This window comes from Heterocephalus glaber, unplaced genomic scaffold (assembly GCF_053883595.1).
Source record: "Heterocephalus glaber isolate CG9 unplaced genomic scaffold, H.glaber_assembly_v1.0 deba00001538, whole genome shotgun sequence".
Classification (NCBI taxonomy): Eukaryota; Metazoa; Chordata; class Mammalia; order Rodentia; family Bathyergidae; genus Heterocephalus; species Heterocephalus glaber.
This window is the reverse complement of record NW_028258333.1, coordinates 24,817,959-24,838,304: the sequence shown is the minus strand read 5'-3', so window position 1 is coordinate 24,838,304 and position 20,346 is coordinate 24,817,959. Positions and strand designations below refer to the sequence as shown.

The following is a 20,346-nucleotide window of genomic DNA, read 5'->3' as shown; positions in this document are numbered from 1 at the left end:
AGTCTGTAGTATTGCTGAGAGCTAACCTGCCTCCTATATGCCCAAATTCCTCATCACTCCCTTTTTACTGCAGTCATTGTAGTGAGGATCTTCTGTCTCAGTTCTGAGCACTCTTTACCTGGATTTTATGAGGCCCACTAAGGACCTGAGAATTTCATAAATTCCCTGTCCCTTTCTTTTGTCAGAAACTCAGCCAGAAACTACGAGTTGGAATCCCAAGTATTGGTTGCATTTTTCTTCTGTGAGTGGGTTAGCAGATCTCATATGGCATCATATGCAGGGGCAGTAGTTTTGAAAGGGATTTTAGCTATATAAATAAAGAAGTTTGAATGTTCATTTTCTTTTATACAATTACTTGCCCTTTTGGGGATTTAGATTAAATACTTAATCCTAAGTATGAAAAAAGGAAAAAATGTGCCACAAAAGTATTCAACCAAAATACTATTGTTTTAGTATTATGAAAACTTAGGAACAACTTAAATTTCATGTATTTAAGGAATATTCAAGTATACTGGTTAAAAATGTGAAATGAAATGTAAAGTCACTAAAATGTATGTAATTGTATTAACACGGACAAGTGTTTATGGAAGAGTGTAAAAATACGTAATTGTGTTTTGATACGAACAGTGTTTGAGAGAACTTTTTTCCATCCTTAAGGCAGAGTTTTCAACAAGCTGACATATCATTTAATAACACACTTGAATGTAATGTTGGGGCCATTAATTAAGAAAAAATAATCCTACCTCTAGAAAAACAACTGGAAAGCAACAACAAAATGCAAGAGTGTTTAAAAGGCAGAAATATGGGATATTTTAACTTGCTGCCTTTCAATTTTTATATTTTTTCAATTTTCTTTAATGGACATTACTATTTTAAAAATGAGAAAACTACTGTTTTTTAAAAACCTGATGTCATACTTTTAAAAGTTTTGTTTTTAAGTAGAGCAGTGCTTCTGCAAACTTTAAATTTTTGCTTCACATTAATTTAAATCTTCTTAGTTCCTTTAAAGGGATCAGATACTTGGATATCTATGAAGATAAATCTTGTTTTGTAGTTCCTCTTTAAATTCTGTGTATTTTTAATACTTGCAACAAATGCAGCTTTTTTAAATATAACTTTCCTAATATACCTAAATCTCAGTGGACTTTAAATCTGTTTTGTGTGGTAGACAGTTTCATCTTTTTCTAATGTTAGTCACTGTGAACCTAACGCTCAATTTAGACTTGATGACTGTGCCTAATCACTTATTTTTTGCAAGTTTTTAATAACAATTTTATTTTCTGTTTGTCGTAGCCTTTACCTATTAATGATGCTAATGGGAAAATCCTTTCCTATAATGTATCATGTTCATCAGTTGAGGAAACACAATCCCTTTCTGAGATCCCCGATCCTCAACACAAAGCAGAAATACGCCTGGATAAAAATGATTATATCATCAGTGTGGTAGCAAAGAACTCTGTTGGCTCATCACCACCTTCTAAAATAGCCAGTATGGAAATCCCAAATGGTGAGTGGTTATGAAAACTTGGTGTGTAAGAACAAGAAATTAAAAAAAGAAAGTTGATGTTACATCTGTTATGTAATGAACAGTCCTCATACATGCTGCTTGCTGCTGACCTATACGTGGAGGAACAAGCAGATTAATGTCTAAATACTACTGAGAGATAGTAGTTGTTACTACTGACTTGAAGCATGTACACTTATAGATAAAATAATTACTACCGCCAGTTACTTTATCTCATTATGTTGGGGAGTTATGGTTGTGGAAGTGCTTAGAAGAAATAGTTTAACTATTTATTCAAGCTTTGTTTTCAAATATCTCTAAGACTAAGAGCTTATGCTATCAAGCTAGGCTGTTGTGCAAACTGTCAGGCAGGAAAAAATACTTGTTTTAATTGGGAGCTGTGTTGATAAGGAATTCTTTATTGATAAAATCTTTCTGAAGTCCAAATTCCATCTGTAACATAGGCTTTGGGAAAAATAACAGACTGATAGAGTTTTAAAATTATTAGTGCCTTCCTTTAAATTTTACAGTAATTAGATTATCAATGACTACTGCATCCCGTCTTAGCGTCTATCTGGACAACTTTTTGAGTCATGAGAAAGAAATGGTCACTTTCCCTTTCAGATCATTTCTGATCCCCCTCCTCTGTTGTGCTGCCCCTCTCTGGGAATACCTTTCTATAAACTCATTCCAAGAGGAAGCCAGATGGGTCCAGTTAGGACCTCTGAGCGTCTTCTCAGGTCAGCTCTTGGCAGTTTCTTATTATGTTACTTAACAAGTTCTTTGTTCTCTTTGAGGCCGAAGTAGGAAAAGTAGGAGGATAGAGTGGGGAAAAGGCCAGTGCATTTCAGAGAGACAGACACTGTCCTGGCTGAGCTAACGGGATAGGCTGAAGAGGCCCCAGAGCTGGAACAGATGCAGCCAGGCAGGGTCATTACAAGGCAGACTAATGGTCCTGTATTTGGGCCTGGCCAGCCACAAACAGATGTGTGAACCTAAGAAGATAACTTCTGACTTAGATCATTCACTTCATTGCTCTCATAATGATAGACAGCAGCTGTATTGTCTTTTAACTCAAGAACTGGAAGCCTGCCTGTTCCACATGTCCTCTGACCTTGAGGGATGGCAATTTGCAGAGGTTAACTGTGGCTTGGTCATCAGCTTTCAGACAGTGACTACAGCCCCAGCACCTCATGGCTCCTGGAGGGTTTCCCAAGATGGTGGCTCTCCAGTCCCAGCTCAGGTTTATATTGTGGATTTGTAAGCATATGGAGCCAAAAGGCTGTTTTATGTCCAAAGACTTCTGCATTCTAATCCAGATTTTTGTCTTGTGTTCAGGGGTAACTGCTTTGTGAATGTATGTTTGCTCAGAAAACACTTCTGTGGCTTTTTACTGAATCCTTAAGTATGTATCAGATATAGAAATTACTGTGACTGCACTGTTCTGTCCTCCACCCCAATTCCTCACCCCCAGCCTTGGCCCCTACTTGTCATTTAGTTACAGATCTGGCAGGATAGGGAAGACAAACATGGCACAGGGCCCATTTCCCCACTCCCTTGCCCCCAGCACATAGCTTGGTGCATCAGCAGATCCTCCCTTCCCATCCTGTTCTGAGTTGGCTCAGTACCCTTCAGCCCTGCCCAAGGGTAGCAGGCTTCCTGGAAAGCAGGAGAAGGGGCTGGCTCACCTGTTCTTCCACTCCTTTATGTATGCCCTTTCTGGACACTCTCTGGCCACCAGCTCTCATGGAGCTTGCATTCAGTGTCCTTCACCAAGCTCCCACCCCCTCCCTCCCCAGTGCGGCCACACCTTGTCCTCTGATGCTTCTATTTCCATCCTTATTTCCTCCACCCCATCCTTCCTGGACTGTCATCTTCCCATCCCACCCCCAGGCTGTTCCTGCCTGATCATAGTTGCCTTTTTAATTCTTCAGTTGCTGTGTTAATCACTGGATACAGGTAAGTGCTATATAGTTGTTTTAATACAAGTAACAGAGCAATACTTCTAATCTCTGCTAAACATTTATCTGTTTTGAGCACTATTCTGTAATTTGTGTACAGTGAAGTAATTTCTATAACTGCTGTGCACTTTCACAAGACTTACCTTGTAGTGTTTTTATTGCCAATAAAATGCCCTTCTTTCTTGTTGAAGATGATCTCAGAGTAGAGCAGGTTGTTGGAATGGGAAAGAGGATTCTCCTCACCTGGCATCCTGACCCCAACATGACTTGTGACTATGTTATTAAGTGGTGTAATTCATCTCAGTTTGAGCCCTGCCTTATGGATTGGAAAAAAGTTCCTTCAAACAGCACTGAGGCCATAATAGAATCTGGTAAGAAGAGTTAGTGTCTTTCAGAGTTCTTAAAAAAATATTATTTATTGCAAACATATACAGACATGTACTAATGCTAGTAAAAGGTAAAAATTGAAAAAAAAAAATACACCATAGGCAAAAATATTATTTAAAATTATTAAAAATAATTATTTTATATGAGAAAAAAATAGAAACAAAAGGTGGAGGAGTTGAAGGGAGGGCAGGGGCATGGGAAAAAATAAGAACCAAAATACATCATGTAAAGAAAGGTACAAGTTCCCAATGATGAATGTAAATGTATTGTATACCTAAAATGTACCTATAAAAGAATTTAGGAGGAAAAAAAATTATTATTTTAAAAATATTATTTAAAAGCAACTTACATGTGATTGGGTAGATGTGAATTATTTAACTTTTCTAGAGGGTAATCTATGGTGTGATGTGACAGGATTCAGAACCTGTGATTTTATGTACATATCTAGGAATTTATTCCTAGTACTTGTCTGGGAATTTATTCTAAGAAATAATTGAAAACATGAAATTTCCTCTAAGGATGTTCTGTACAACATTACTTATAATCATAAAAAATTGAAAACAAACTCAGCAGTAAGGGAATGGGTAAATGGTGGTACATGTATAAATAGGTAACATTCATAGAAAAAGAAGACTACAAAACACGCTTTGCTTTTATTTGCCCCAGGCCTATATTAACAAAGGTAGGGAGCCAGTGAGCATAATCTTCCCTGCTGGAGGGCAGGGTGGTGTGGGAGGGCGGGTGTGGTTTGTGACACTAGCTGCCCTTGATACTTTAGCCACAGGAGTATCTGGTAAACCATGGGCTAAATTTGCCATATCCTTTAGAATTGGAGCCCTCTTCAGTCTTCAGAGTCATTGTTCCTGGTGAATAGCTGATGAGCTTTGTCCTTATGGGGTTTTTGAAACTTCTGCCTGGAGTAAGAGTGCATCCTAAGCCATCCCCCTTTCCTGGTTCTCCTTATATGCTGGTGAAACTCAGGAGAGCAAGCCCCTACTGATCTCTTCTCTCCCAGGAACATCCACTTTGTTTACTGTTTTCATGGTCAGGTGGTGAGGGCACATCTTATTCATTGATGTACCACATATGGGTTCTGACAATTTGCCAGTTCTGCTTAGAATACAGCCAAACCCTGTCACATATGTAGTTGGCCAGAGTGGTGGTGGTCTTCCTCGGCTCCTCTTGTTCTTGTTTACATCATGCTCCACTTACCATGGTGGCTGACTGTCCCCTACCGTTGTCTGTTCTGCACCTGCCCTTGGTGCTCCCCTCCCTTGGGGCTGACTGAGCCTCACACATTCGGGTCCATCTCTTCTCACCTGGGCTTTCCAGACAATTGGGATGGACCAGGGTAGGGTACATGTGGATATAAATAGTGTGCAGGGTGTAGATAGGAATGGAGGTTTTAACTGAGACCTTCAGGGATAGAAAGAAGCCATTCTATGATGTGATGACCCGTGGAGAACTGTATGACAGAGTGGGTGAGCAGGGCCAGGGATTTGGCTCAGTGGTGCCGCACCTGCCTGGCAAGCTCAAGATCCTAAGTTCGATTCCTGGTACAAATGAAAAAACCAAAGTGGTTGAGCAAAAACCTTACAGTGGTGGAGAAACAAAAGACTCCAAGCAGTTAGGTAACTTGCTCAAATTAGTGTATAATAGCACCAGAATTCAAATTCAAAGCTGCACAAAGCTTTGAGAGGCTGGGCTTTTGACACAGTGTGGTAAACACTTCTCTTGTTCCTTCTCCTCTCCTTCCTCTTTCATCCAGCCATCCACTCCTGTAGTACTTCCTCTCTCTTTTGACCACAGCATGTGTTCCTAATGCTTTCATGCACTCGGGCTCTTAAGTGGCAGAACCCTATAGAATATTGATAATACGTAATTTTAACATAAAATGCATGTACAGCATGTCTTTCCCCCAAAAAAGTTTCACAGCTAAACAAATTTGGCTGAGTTTGAGTTTTCCATTGATATTTACTTAGTACATGACAGCATATAGAAAACATTTAAAGAAAAATACTGCAGAAAGAAAAGTTAAATTGGAGACAAGTCCATTCTGTTTTTCTTTGGATTGTAGGATTTCGGAGGTTGACCTTCTCATTTTTGAACCTATATATATATATATATATATATATATATAAGTTATTAACCACATTAGAATAATTGCTGCCATTCTACTGAAAGCATTATCTTCTTAAATCAACCCTCATGAACTCCTAATTGCCTGTCAAGGCCCTGTTCAGATAGTACTTATTGAGGCTTTTTTGGGCCATCATAGTCTCAGCATCTGATGTGTACCCTGAGTGCAGTATAACACTGTGCTATGCTTACTTTTGTTCATGGGTCTTCCTCATCTCTCTGTCAGCTTCACCATACCTGGGACCTTGTTTTGTGCATTTCTATGTTCTTCCTTCATACATTGCATTATATTGAGGAGGAATTTAAAAAGTACTTTTTGAGTTGAAGTTAAAGTGTTTCCTTTGCATGGCTTATAGAGTTAACTCACCCAGGAATATTTAATGACTAAAGGCCTGGTTCCTATAACATTGAAGTTTCAAGGTAGAGTAGAAGAACCCTTAATATTCTGCTTCTCTTAGAGCACAGGTAGAACAGTGATTTCTTCCCAATTGAGAAATAACATCATATAGGGAAGGAATTTATCGAGGCATGATGTAGACATGGAGTGGGGGTTAGTGAACTGACCCTGGATCAAATCCAGGAAGAAGTCATCATTGCTTGATTTTATGGAACAAAATGTAAGGCTCTGTCATCATTATTCTTTTCAAGGCAATGTCATCTTATAATGCTATAGTATGAGTGGATTTATTTAATTTTTTCCTAGTTTTCATTCTAAATATATACTGTTTAAAAATACAAATTATTTTTGTAATAAAACATCTATTAAAGATTAGCTTTGGAAATTTCAGTTATAAATTATATACTTCTAAAATAAATATTCTAACATATATATATACATATATTTATCAATTTTTACTAATTTTTCATTCTATAGATCAGTTTCGACCAGGTATCAGATATAATTTTTTCCTGTATGGGTGCAGAAATCAAGGATATCAATTATTACGTTCCATAATTGGATATATTGAAGAATTGGGTAAGTTAAAGGGATAAGTTCTTAGAGTTTGGGTAATATGAAAACTCATAAACTGATGAAAAGCAAGATTGAATTTTAAAAATAGATTGAATTAAGATGTTTAGTTCAGGGAAGGTTAAAAATAATTTTTAAGTTTAAAACTATTTGTGTATTATTAATCCAGTTGTTACTGTTCACATTTCATAGTTTTGCTGTTGTCATTGAGAAAACTAAAACTTAACGTGAATGTCAGAAATATTTTATTTGTATTTATTCAAGTTTAAAAAACATTAACTTATTCAGCACTGGCAATAAAGAAGGGAAATACAAATGAAGTCTATTTGAGTGGCCACTTAGATTTTGAATAGTTTGTTTACCTGGACATACGTTTTGTGTGAAAGTTGCATTATGAAGTTTACTTTTTTGTTTATAAAAATATTTTTAGGGCCGGGGATTTAGCTCAGTGATTCTGGCGCCTGCCTCGCAAGTGTAAGGTCCTGAGTTCGATCCCCGGTGCCAAAAACAAAAACAAAAAAATTTTTGTCTGTGATTTTTATTATATAAGCTTTGTAATAATCACTGGAAGTTTATGATTGAATAGCGAATACAGTTTTAATTCCAAATTCAGCTGCTTTTCAGGCCAGAAAGCTCATGAGCCATTATGGTATTACTCTGTATTTGGTAAACTTTCAGCAATTGACATCTTCATTTTACAGCTCCAATTGTTGCACCAAATTTTACTGTTGAAGATACAACTGCAGATTCCATATTAGTAAAATGGGAAGATATTCCTGTGGAAGAGCTTAGAGGCTTTTTAAGAGGGTATTTATTTTACTTTGAAAAAGGAGAAAAAGATGCATCTCAAATGAGAGGTTTGGAGTCAGGTAAGTAAATTCCTAGCCTGATTATAGCTTTTCTTAGTTCTCATTAGCCACAAAAGAAAGTAAAGAGGAAAGTAAAGAAAGTGCTGCTGAGTAGCTTAATACTGGTTTCCAAAATTGTCTGAAAAATAAGGAAGTGGAAATGTAATCATTTTATGAATATGACCATTTTATTATCTTAGTATATAATAAATGGCATGTGTCTAGTCTTTCAGAAATCATTTATATGATTTATTCTGAAGCTTTTGATTTTAAGCTCCATAGGATAGAGACTGTCTCTTGTTAACCTTTCATAATCTACAATGTAGCATCTTATAAAATTTACTTTAAAAAAATGTTCTTGTACTTAGAAAAATGCAGGAATCCAAAGAATGGCTTCAGAGCCTGCAGTATAACCTGAGAAAGAATCATCAGCATGGTTAACGTCTCCTTTAGCTGTAATGAGGTAGAAAACTTAATTTATTTGAATAAGGATATGAATATCCATTAATTTTGAAAAGTACAGTCATTTATTGTGAAGTGTGTGTCCAAACACCTTAGACTCTTAAGAGAGTTCTCAAATTTACTGATACAGAACTGTTTATATAGATTTCTAGCATTTCTCTAAGTTAGATTTCTGCTGGGAGTCAGATGTTTCTTGTTCATAGACACAAGTGGATCACTTTTTCAGTTTGAGAGCGTTCATTTCCATTAATGACTTCTTCTCAGGAAGAAACTATTTCAATTCTTTAATGTCACCCTAAGAAGTAGAGACAACAGTGCTACACCCAGATGCTGACTGGGCATATAATAGCTTTGAGAGCTGCTCTGCTTCCCCAGGTCTCTGGCTTCTATAGCTCCAGCACCTTCAGGGTTGCCTGTGGATGAAAAAACCTCCATGTATCAAATTGTACAGACATTACAGTCTAGTATAATTTTCCTCAAATGCTCAGAAAATTTACATTTTAACTAGTTAAAATGCTAGCATCTCCATTTCTGATTAGACATGGTGGATTGGTTCCTCAAGTTAGAGTAAAATAAAACAAACTTCATAAAGCCACAAGGAGAAAGAGAAAGCAAGAAGCAAAGGTGGCATCCAGAAAGAGAATTTGGAAATCTTGTGATTGACATGTGGCAAGTGACTTAGAAGAGTGGAGGATGGTGAAATCTAAGTGAGTAGCAGTTGAGTATCATCTAGGTACAATGTGATTTATCCTGTAGGGGCAAGTGTTGGAGCAGATGGTCAGGATGAATCTGGGCTGGATGGAGGGGGCTGGCTGACTGGCAGAAGTGGAAGGATTTGTATATATATGTATGTATATGTGGATATATAGGTAAATATATGTCTACATATATATGTAAATGGATCCATTAAGTACACAGTAAAATAACTTTTAAAAAATCCATGCCTAGGTATATTATAAGGAATTTTCAGACAACTAGTGAAGAAAGAAGCAGCTGTAGAACAATCTTAAGTTTTTATTTCAAAAAAATGAAGTACCCCAAAAAACTGATAACATGATTTTGAAGTAGTTGTAGGAATAAGGGGAGGGTCTGGTAAGGAACTGCTACATTGTATTACTAGCCATTTAGTACTATTTTTTAAACTATCATCTTGTATTATTTTGGTTGAGAGTCTTAAAAACAAGATAAAGTTTAAGCACTTCATTCTTCCTTTTGAAGTGATTCAAAGGCTACCTCATAGCCCATCATTAAAGGATTCCCATAATGCAGACCCTTTGTCTGAGTGGTTTGAAGTCATCTCTGTTGATTTGCACTCTTGCCCCATCAGCCTGTGCCACTAACTCATAGGCAGGATCAGCCTGAGTGGAGTGGTTTTCTTGCTCTTAGTAACAGAGAAGGAAGTGGCTTTTATTGATTGCCTGCTGTATACCAGGCAGTGGTCCAGCAGATATGTGTGAACTTCACATCCTTTTCATACAACTTCACACAACTCTTAGAGGCAAGTCATGGTATTGGGTTTCAGCATCAGAGAACTCAAATCCTATAGTCTAAACATAGCTTTCATCTGGTAGAGGTCTGCCTGGCTTCAGATTGTTGGCTGCGGTGGCCAGCAGCCAAGTTCACATGAAAGGAGCGGTTGTGTGACAAGCATGCATAACCTCTAAGTGTTTAAAGTGGTGTTAGGATGAGTTAAAATATTCTTCATTTGAAAACTAGGTCATTCTGACATCAAGGTGAAGAATATTACTGACATATCTCAGAAGACACTAAGAATTGCTGATCTTCAAGGTAAAACGAGTTACCATCTGGTTCTGCGAGCCTACACAGATGGTGGCCTGGGCCCAGAGAAGAGCATGTTTGTGGTGACAAACGAAAACTGTAAGTTTGGAATTAACATCAAGCTGCCTTCCATGCTTAAGTTCATAGTGTTCCAAACCAGTTTTTGATTTATGTAGGAACTGCTACCCCTCCCTTTTTAAAAATTTCACATTTTATTTGTATGCTAGATAAAGGGCATCTTTAAAAGGTAACTTCATGTTTATTCTTGTCAGATATTTGAAGCTATTTCCAAATGAGTACCTAATAAATTAATGAATTAATAATATATTTGGAGCCTAGAGGTTTAAATGCATATTGAAATTATATAATAGCCAATTAAAAATTTTCCCCAGCTAGTATGTGATTTTTTAAATAAATCTAGACAAAAGAAATAAAAATTTTTAAAAAGTTTTTGTGGGGCTAGGGATATAGTGGCAGAATTCTTTTCTAGCATGAGTGAGACCCTGGGTTTGAGTCCCAGCACTAAAAAACAAAACAAAAAGCATTGCCAAAAAATTTCCCAAAGCACAACACTTATAAATTTAAGGTGGAAGTAGAGAAAAATTATGACTTTGACTATCTTCCAACATCAGAAACTTTAATTGGTTATAGACTTACCCTCTGCCCCTGAGTTGGAGCTTCTGTTACTGCTCTTATCATTCACTAAAATAGTGGTTCTCAGATGGGGGCATTTTTGCCCCTCAGAGACTCCTGCGAGTGTGATAACATTTGGGATCGTCATAACTTGTGGGGAGGGCACTACTGGGGGTTGTGGTTAGAGGTCAGGGTGCTGCTGCATTTCCTGTAGTACACGGGACAGCCCTTCCCACATAGTAGTGCCAAGATTGAGAAACTCCTGTAAAGAATTTTAAGTAGTAAAATAAAAACTGAAATACTAGGAAGATTGCATTTTTACTAGTTTTTTAGTATCCCTGGAACAGTTAGATTTATTTTTCTTTTTAAGTAATAATATACTTGATGCTAAAAATGGTTTTTTTGTTTGCAACGTTCTATTTTCAGCTGTGGGATTAATTATTGCCATTCTCATCCCGGTGGCAGTGGCTGTCCTTATTGGAGTGGTAACAAGTCTTCTTTGCTATCGGAAACGAGAGTGGTAATGATACTTGTGTTTACTTTATTTTGTTTTTAAGGGTTTGATTATTCTATGTGTTACACTGTAAGATTATCTTTTTAATACAAAGTACAAGTTAGAAATTATATTTTTAGTCAGAATTAATACTGACTTTAATATTAGGCAAGAAAATAACATTTAAAAGTTCTAAAGCTAACAGAGTAAAAGTATAAATTCTTCCCTATTGCTTTCACTACTAATTTAAAGTAATGGCAGTTGTGTCAAAAAAATATTTTCAGGCTTAAACATGACAGTAAGTATCTTCAGGATTATATATTATTTAGCGATTAAGCTCTCATTTGTCTCACTTATCCATGTAGAAAATTGGGTTGTTTGGGTCATTTACTTGCTTACCATCGAGTATGAACACCCCTTCCCCATGAAGGGGGATGTGATGAACAAAGTAGCCTGATCCTCGGAGTCCTGTAGCATGGTGAAGGAGGAGGACACTGACAGTAACCACTAAGCATCCAGTGAGGAGCAGAAGTGGGCCACCAATGCCATAAGGAGTCTCACAGGAAAGCTACTCTCTGGGAAAGTCATGAAGGACGAGGAAGGGAGAGAGAATGGTACAGTCAGAGGGAATGGCTTCTGTGCTGCTTGGCATTGGAGAAGCTGTGTGGCTGGAGAACTGGACAGAGAGGCTGAGATGAGAGGCAGCGTGGGCAGGGCTGCGTGAGGAAAGTGCCGTGGTCTGGGTCTGGGGAGAGGGCTGATTCACACACAGACAGATCCTCACCTTCTTAAAGGAGTCATCCCTTTATGACACGGAAGAGAAGGAGTTTTGGAAATCTTAGCTTCTAAATCAGAACAGTAGTTGCTATAGAAGGATAGAGTAGCCTGTTTTTGGTAACCATAGTCTCATTATGAAAAGTCACATTTTAAAAGCAACTATTTTGATACCAAAACAAAGACCAAATAAGAAAGAGGTTAAGATTTGCTTTAGATTCACATTAACAAAGTTATATTTCCTGTTGGAACTTCAAATAATAATAATCTTAGTAAATATCACATTAAAATGTGATGTGACGCTGTGCAGATCTCATTTTTTTTCTGCATTTAGTTTTTACCCAAGATTGATTTCCTTTCTTTTTCTTAGCCCGCCGGGTAATGTCATTGTGACACATGGCTGTTGCCTCACTGTTTTTACCTACCTTGGTCACAGTCATAGGGCACCACAGCTGTTCCTTGCACAGTACAGATGCTGCTCTGCATAAGAGGACAGCAGATGCAGACACACTCCTTCATAATTGATCCTGCTGAATCCAGTGTGCACTGAAAATTATAGTTGTACTAACAACATCTGTAATTTTCTTTGGAGATAATAGCACAATCTCCATTTTAATTATTTGCCTTCCAATCTCATGAGATATACAAACTGTTATAGTTCTAGACATAGTATTACTGTTTGCAATTTTCCAATTGGAACCTTATCTAGAAGCTCTGATGATTAGTCACATACTTAGGATTTCTGTATTTATTTCAGATTTTCATTAGAACATTCACATAAAGTATCAAAATAAGCTGACAACTTGCCTGATTGATAATATTATAGTTATTAAATATACTAAATCATTTTTTATTTAAAGGATTAAGGAGACCTTCTACCCTGATATTCCAAATCCTGAAAATTGTAAAGCATTACAGTTTCAAAAGAGTGTCTGCGAGGTAATACTTTCATTCTATTGTCTTTGAGCTACTGGCTTCTTTCTCTTCTGTGAAAAGTTTATAACATGCAGATGTCTTCCTAAGTAAAGAGTTTTAAGCCAGATAGCATGATTTTAACATCTGCTGAATTTCTGAAGTTATTAATCTTAATTTGTTTATACCATATTCTTTTTTTCCACTACTACTAATAGCAAGGAAAATATTGATGTAGAGAAAAAAATGGCTTTCTTCTGGTGTGCACTACAGAGTAGCAGAGGCAAATGTTTATAAGCAGGTGTGAGAAAATAAACATGCCCTTTCTAGTAGGAGAAACATTGCAATAGTATTTCATGTTAATCGCTATTTTAAAATTTGTTTCTAGGGGAGCAGTGCTCTTAAAACATTGGAAATGAATCCTTGTACCCCAAATAATGTTGAGGTTCTGGAAACTCGGTCAACACTTCCTAAAATAGAAGACACAGAAATAATTTCCCCAGTAGCCGAGCGTCCTGTAGATAGTTCTGATGTAGAGCCTGAAAACCATGTGGTTGTGTCCTATTGCCCACCGATCATCGAGGAAGAAATTCCGAACCCAGCTGTGGATGAACCAGGAGGTACTTCACAGGTCATCTACATTGATGTTCAGTCCATGTATCAGCCTCAGGCCAAGCCAGAGGAAGACCAAGAAATGGATCCCATAGTTTCAGCAGGCTATAAGCCACAAATGCGTCTCCCTATTAACTCTACTGTAGAAGAGTCAGCTGCAGAGGATGACATAGATAAAACTGCAGGTTACCGACCTCAGGCAAATGTAAATACTTGGAAATTGGTCTCTCCAGACTCTCCTAGATCCACAGATAGCAACAGTGAGATTGTCTCTTTTGGAAGTCCATGCTCCATCAATTCCCGACAGTTTTTGATTCCCCCTAAAGATGAAGACTCTGCTAAATCAAGTGGAGGAGGGTGGTCCTTTTCGAACTTTTTTCAGAACAAACCTAATGATTAAAAGTGTCACCCTGTCACTTCAGTCTGCCATCTCAATAAGCTCTTACTGCTGGTGTTGCTGCACCAACAGCACTGGGTGTCCTTGGAGGGACACGGAAGTATTGCTACCCAGGTGAACTTCACTGCGTGCAAGTTACACCAGAAGTGTTAATGTCTTTTAGTGTAGTCCAAAAACCAAGGTCAGTGACTCAGAATCCTTGGCCTATGAAACTCAAGATTTGGAGCTATTGTGACTGAGCCAAAGAATTCCTCAAGAAGCATTTCAAGGCCAATACTGTTTCGTACATACATGCAAAACACATCCTGCATCAGCTGTTTTCTGTAGTTAATGGTTTTCTCATATGTATACTGTGTGGAATTGCAAGAGGATTTGCAGGCAAGGGAGGAAAATGTCAATGTCACATAATGTTTATTTCCTGACATACGCTCCATTTTAGAGGAAAACCAAGCACAGATTTTAAAACTTTTAAGATTATTCTCTTCTATCTACAGCATTTATAAAAGATAATATAATTTTAATGTAGTGACAACTATTTAGTGTTCTGTTTGATGAAATGTGCTGATTTCTGTGCCTACTGTATAATGGTTCTCAAACAGTTGTCTCAGGGGTGCAAATGTGGAAAATGAGTGTGACACTGACCAGCCCCAATCAGAATAGCATTGTCTTGCTTTGGTAGGTTTTTCAAACCTTTCCATTACTTTTTAGCTTTTATGCTAGCTTCCATTATTACAGATGGATACCCTAATATTTGAAACTTAAATTTCTAGAACCACAGATCTAAGGTTTTTTTTAACCCATTTTATTTTGTGATATGGTGTCAGCTTTATATGAGCAAATTCATTATTAATAATAAACATAATTCCTCATGATTTACTATGTGAGATGACTACTAAGCAATATCTGGCAACATTTGCTGTCTGGTAGCTCTGATTGGCTTATATTTCCCAAGAATGAGAAGACCATTCCCTTGAGCCTGGTTACCAAACAGCTAGGATCTTCAAAGCTTCGCAACAGGTTTTCCTTTCACTCATGGGTTGTAATCTCCCTCGTAAGTGATCTTTGGTCCAGACTATCAGATCAAGGATTTTTAAGTATAAAACTAAATTGAGGATGCTTCTTCCAGGAACAGTGACTCAAAGGCTATTTCCCGTTAAAGGTCATAAAATGGACTTGAATCAATGGACAGGTCTGTGTCATAGGTGTGGCAGCTGCTGGTGAACCATGTAGAATTGGTATCTTCAGCATGGCATCCTCTGCCCATCCTGGCTCCTCATCAGCAGTCTCAAGAATGAATATGATTCTCGGAAAAGCAGAGTGAAAAACTAAAAAGAGTGTTGTATATTTTCCATACACTTGGCTTGTCTATGTATATTGTCTTTTGATGGTTAAGAAAAGTACTTGAAAATTTGAAACATCTGAGTAAATTAAGGTAGACTTCTTTTGTATCATCTGAGTTTCTATAATATATTTGCAAATAATGGATTGATTATCTTTTGAACTCATTGTATGTTTTTAAAAACCATGTTGTGGGAAAAACACAGGGCAACAAGGGACAAAATTTATTTAGGTACCCAGTATATGAATCCTAATTTTAACTGATAGAACTCAGCTAAATTTGAGCATCATGATACATGTAGAATAAAATATAATTATGCACAAACATAGTATATTAAATCTATATAATAGAAATTTTCAGTAATGAAAATATATCAAGTAAGAGCCATTCCTAAACAAAGTTTTGTCTTCCTTTTTATCCTCTTTGGCTCCTTCCTGTCTCTCTCCCCTGAGACACTTGAACCTGGAGCTTCTCCTCTCTGCCAGAGCATGGGCTTTTTCTGCTTGTCCTCAGTGTGTACCTCATTTCCTATTGAAGCTTATTGATCCCATAGTTTATCTCTTCAGAACAAGGACAAGTGTTGGCTTGGGTAAAAGCTTATCAGTCTAAACTATACTCACCTGAGAACACAGGGAAAAAATGAAGACATTGGTCCCTGTCATCACTGCAGCAGTGCCCTTTCTCTAACCTGTCATGACTCATTTGTCTGCCTAAGGGTGACTATCACCAGGGTCTCTTGAGTCCAAGACTTCACTGTAGAAGAAAGTTCAGAGTGCTCCTCATCTGTCTCTACCTCAGGAGTTCTGTATTCATGGATCTTTAGGTGAATGAGAAGCAGAGTAAAACTTGCTTAGTCTGGGCAAGTTCCCTAACTTCCTGTATGCTTAGGAGACTGTGGCTTAAGTCTGAGGCCAGAGCAGTTTTTCTTTTCTTTTCTCATTGAATCAGAAACAGCCAGACCCAGTCCATGCTTATTATCTTTCCAACCTGCCCCATCCTTGCATTTAGGGAGACCTTGAGCACAAGGAGGGAGAAGGGAGTAGGACACCCTTTGTCCCATATCGAGTTGTTCGAGATCCCAGAAGTGTTCACTGTTACGTCACTGCAGGTACCATGCCCATGGGTGCAAGGTAGTCTCATAGTGGCTGTGCTCTGTCCAATCAGATCAGCTACTTGTCCCTTGGAGAGGGTTAAGGAGTAGCTAGAGAGGTGGGCTATATGTATTCCTTCCACTGCGAAAAAAAAAAAAAAAAACAAAAGCTGGGAAATTCCTCTTTCCTAACAAAAGCTTGGACATTAGAAAATTCTAAATACTGAGCTAAAAGTATATTGCATGATTTCTGTTGAGTAGAATTGTGTCTTGCTCCTTGATGGTGGCCTGCCCTCACACTGTGGGGTGTATTCCTTTTCCTACATTTACCTGGCCCAAACTCGCCCTGCAGAGCCTGTTGCTTTTTGTACCTTTAATAAAACTTTGCTATGGTTAAAAAAAAAAAAGGAAGACTGTAGATAGGACTGTAGATTGTTACCTCTTTTATAAATAAACCAATGGCAAATCAGGTTTCCCTCATGAACAGTGGAGATTCTGGGCATCATAATTTCTGTCAGTTTCTTTTGTGAGTGGCCATTTTAGAATTTAATGTAAAAAATTCTTAAAGACTTAGGTAGGCTTTTGACATTAGCTAGGCTTTGTGAAGTAAGCATTGCATGGATTAGCACATGTACTCAATCTAAGCTGTTAGTTGGTTGAACTAGCAGAGCTCTGGATTTGAGATTGTGGCCCCAAGTATCTGAAAGTTGAGTTGTGTGTGTGCGTGCATGTGTGCTGTGTGATAGAGGTGCTTTGTTCCCACAGCTGGAAACAGAAGCAGCCATTCACTGAGTAGTTCAGGGGAGGAAGTATCAGCCTCGTTTTCCATACCAGCATTACATTCACAGCTCATGGATCTGGGGATTGCATTTGTACTATTGAACACAGACACTGGTAAAAAGTCACATTCTCAAAAATTCATGCAGATTGTATTCTTGTTGGAAGTCAGTCCTGTGATCCTCTGGATGTCTTCATACTGTCCATATTTAAAGAATGTTACAGACCTTTCTGTATTTGGATAATTAAGTGTAGTTTAGTGAAGGAGACCAGAAAATATTTTCTTCCAAAGGGAATTTGAAATCAATTTGATGGTATTTTGAAATTAAATGTACCCCTAAACATGTCAATATTTTAAAAAGTGTTATCTCAAAGTTTTCCGCTCAGGCACATGATCTGATAAAACTTTTTTGTTTGCACTAATGTAATTTTTGCTGCCTTTCTGTTTTGAGCAATGTTAAAATTTGTATACCTTTTATAAAGTGCCTTTTCCCTTACTTTGAAAGTATAAAGTCAGGCATCTCGAGTGTAAAATGTGAATGGAATCAGCTACATACATTGTGAAAGTTCAATAACTAAGTTTTTATTGACTGAGTCCCATCCTGATGTTATGAATTTAGCAGTAGTTTCAGGATAGTGTAGATCAAGGTGTAGCTTGTGTAGATCTGAAACTGTTGCCTTGAAGTGGCTCCACAGTTTGAGTGAAAACTAATGCGTCCATATCACTAGGTATCTTAATTTCTTCCTAATTTTAAGTGTCCATAGTTTGTTTTTGTCTGCCAGTTTACATAATTTGGTACTTGCTTGTACCAACACAGCATACTTTTTGGCAAACAATACTGTGTATGTGAGCTTAACTGATTATAAACTGTTATTTTGGTTAAAGTTTCATGATGTCATACTTATCTCTTGTGTCCAAAAGAAAAATTTTTTGCGGAAGAGAATGATTGTAGCCGAACTTAGACGACATTCATTTTCTAAACATCTTAGACTATTGTTGGAAATCACTTGGTTTAAATTTGATTTTATTTATATCTCCATGGATTAACATTTTAGGACTAGTAACATTTAAGCCTCTTATTTCAGTGGGGTGGTTAGATTCTTACTCCTTTTCAACTGCAGCTTTTGTCTTAACTATTTACCTGAGCATGTTCATGCTGGTTATAATATAGGCATACTATTTCTAATGCCAGTATATAGGGTTGAGAACAACATTCAGTTAATTGACTGTCAGGTTTTATTGTATATGTTAGAGTTTCAGGGGATGTAATTTGGGATAAAATACACCCATGTGCTTATAATTATGGTATTGGATTATGACAGGATTCTATTATTTTTAATCACTAGTAGTGCTTGTTTTTCCCTGTATTATGAATGTTCATATTTTTAATTGTAAGATGCCCAAGTTATGAACAGAATTTACCTAAGGAATATTGCTACATTTTTATGAAAATTAAAAGTAGTATTGTAAGAGGGAAACTCTCTGAATGTTTTCAAGTGTAAGTGCCTAGCTAGAGAACCATAGAAACAATAAATTCAAAAGTTTGTGTAAGTAAACCATAGCTGATTGAACATTAACCAAGTACAAAGCAGCAGTAACTTACATTACTTTTTGGTCACTAGAACTGCATACCTTAAAAAGATGTGAATGAGGAAAAAAATGTTGATAATTGATAAGGAAAGTGATATCTATTACATATATATCTCCTAAGATTGCCTCTGTAGTAGCCAGTCGGAACTTAAAAAGGAAAAAACAAAAAACAATATAGACTTTATGCAGTGCTTAAGCCTAAAATACATTGTATGTCTGATTGAACAGCGCACTTAAATTTCCTGAATTTCTTCGAACACTTAAAATATGCTTCACTATAGAATTATTCCATTGTAAATGGGAACTTTCAGGCTCTGAACTTATTTCTCCTAACCATCCCAGTGGTGAATTATAAAAGATCAAAAGTGGTGATACAATTCTTATTGAATCATGGACAATTGATAGGTTGACATTAGTACTTTTGCAGTTCATCATAGAGGATAGTGAATAATGATTTTCATAAAATTATTTTCAAATGTTCTTTCCCCAGTTTGATCCAGATACTCCCCTCTGTTTTTCTAATATTTCATAAGTTGGTGGTTCCTTCTATTTAATTTTTCCTTCCAATGTAATGTGTAGGAAAAATGTGAGTAGTCGCATGAGTAGTTGAGGCACAGAGAGAAGCCCTGTTCAGCTCCCTTTTGATGAGGGATGGGTGTCTGTGATGCCTCGGACCTTGGACCTTGTTCTGTCCTGTTCTTTTCTTTAAAGGGAGCATGCCATTTCTTAAATCCATTTTGGTTTAGATTTGCTTGTAGAGGATTGTCCTAGATAGAAAGAAAGACATCCTAAGTTTGAGATAGTACTACATTAAAGGTGTGTTCAAAGGTAAAATAAGTCATTTAAAGATATTGAACATTAATAGTAAGAATAGTTTACCATGTCTTTAATTAGCTGGTCATAAATCATCATCCTTATAACACTAGGAAATTACCATTTTTTACTTTAAAATTGCATTATAGTGAATTACTGTTTACAAAATACACATACTGTGAACAGATAAATTTTTGTCTTTTATAAGGTTTGTAGCCTGAATGTTTTTTTCAAGGTGGTGTTATGTTACATAGTTTTAGTTTTTTATAAATATTAGTAACCGTTTACTAACTTTTGTTTGGTCAGGTGTGTATCAGTGAAGAAGATAGGGAGAAACTGAAGATCCAAACTGTTCCTTTTTTCATTTCTTGAAATGTTACCACATCAGACTTTTTTAACATGAATGATGAGTTGTGATTATTCTGTATTTACAATCATTTTTAATCCTGTAAAGAAACATTTAAATACACGTATGCAGGAAGGAAACTATAGCAGTGTATCTCTGTGATTCACTCTGGATCTCAGAATTCTGGGTTTTAGTGTGGAATGAAACAATTTGGGTGACAACTGAAGTATTTCCTGCCTTGTGAAAAATTGGATATTATGTTGCTGTTCGAATGGGAAATTTGGACATTGTATATCATATAATTTCAGAATTTAATTTCCATATCTTTGGGAAAACATGGTTATAGCAGAAACATAGAATATAAGTAACCTATTACTATGACACCATAAATATAAAACTCGTATGCTTGGCTGATAACTCTAAAGATGTTACGTATGTTTGTTTTTAAAATGTGCATGTATTTAACAATTTTATCATAATATTGTCATGAAAAAAATAAATATATTTTCTTACATCTTA

At 36.8% G+C, this 20,346-nt stretch overlaps 1 protein-coding gene and 1 long non-coding RNA gene across 7 annotated transcripts in view; one reads left to right on the top strand and one right to left on the bottom strand.

Annotated features, from left to right (window-relative positions):
• Lifr (LIF receptor subunit alpha) overlaps nucleotides 1–20,346 on the top strand; it is a 110,074-nt gene extending 89,728 nt beyond the window's left edge. For all 6 annotated transcript variants that reach the window (XM_004848594.3, XM_004848592.4, XM_004848589.4 and 3 more), the window contains 8 exons: nucleotides 1,294–1,507; nucleotides 3,657–3,836; nucleotides 6,866–6,967; nucleotides 7,663–7,830; nucleotides 9,988–10,149; nucleotides 11,110–11,203; nucleotides 12,811–12,889; nucleotides 13,251–20,346. In XM_004848594.3, the coding sequence (XP_004848651.1) occupies nucleotides 1,294–1,507; nucleotides 3,657–3,836; nucleotides 6,866–6,967; nucleotides 7,663–7,830; nucleotides 9,988–10,149; nucleotides 11,110–11,203; nucleotides 12,811–12,889; nucleotides 13,251–13,874 (1,623 nt within the window). In that variant the 3' untranslated portion in view covers nucleotides 13,875–20,346. The remainder of the gene's footprint in view (nucleotides 1–1,293; nucleotides 1,508–3,656; nucleotides 3,837–6,865; nucleotides 6,968–7,662; nucleotides 7,831–9,987; nucleotides 10,150–11,109; nucleotides 11,204–12,810; nucleotides 12,890–13,250) is intronic.
• On the bottom strand, nucleotides 8,314–11,944 carry LOC110350104 (uncharacterized). Its single transcript, XR_002396406.2, has 2 exons — nucleotides 11,576–11,944; nucleotides 8,314–8,684 (listed from the first exon to the last, which is right to left on the bottom strand). It is a non-coding gene; the product is annotated as an uncharacterized LOC110350104 (long non-coding RNA).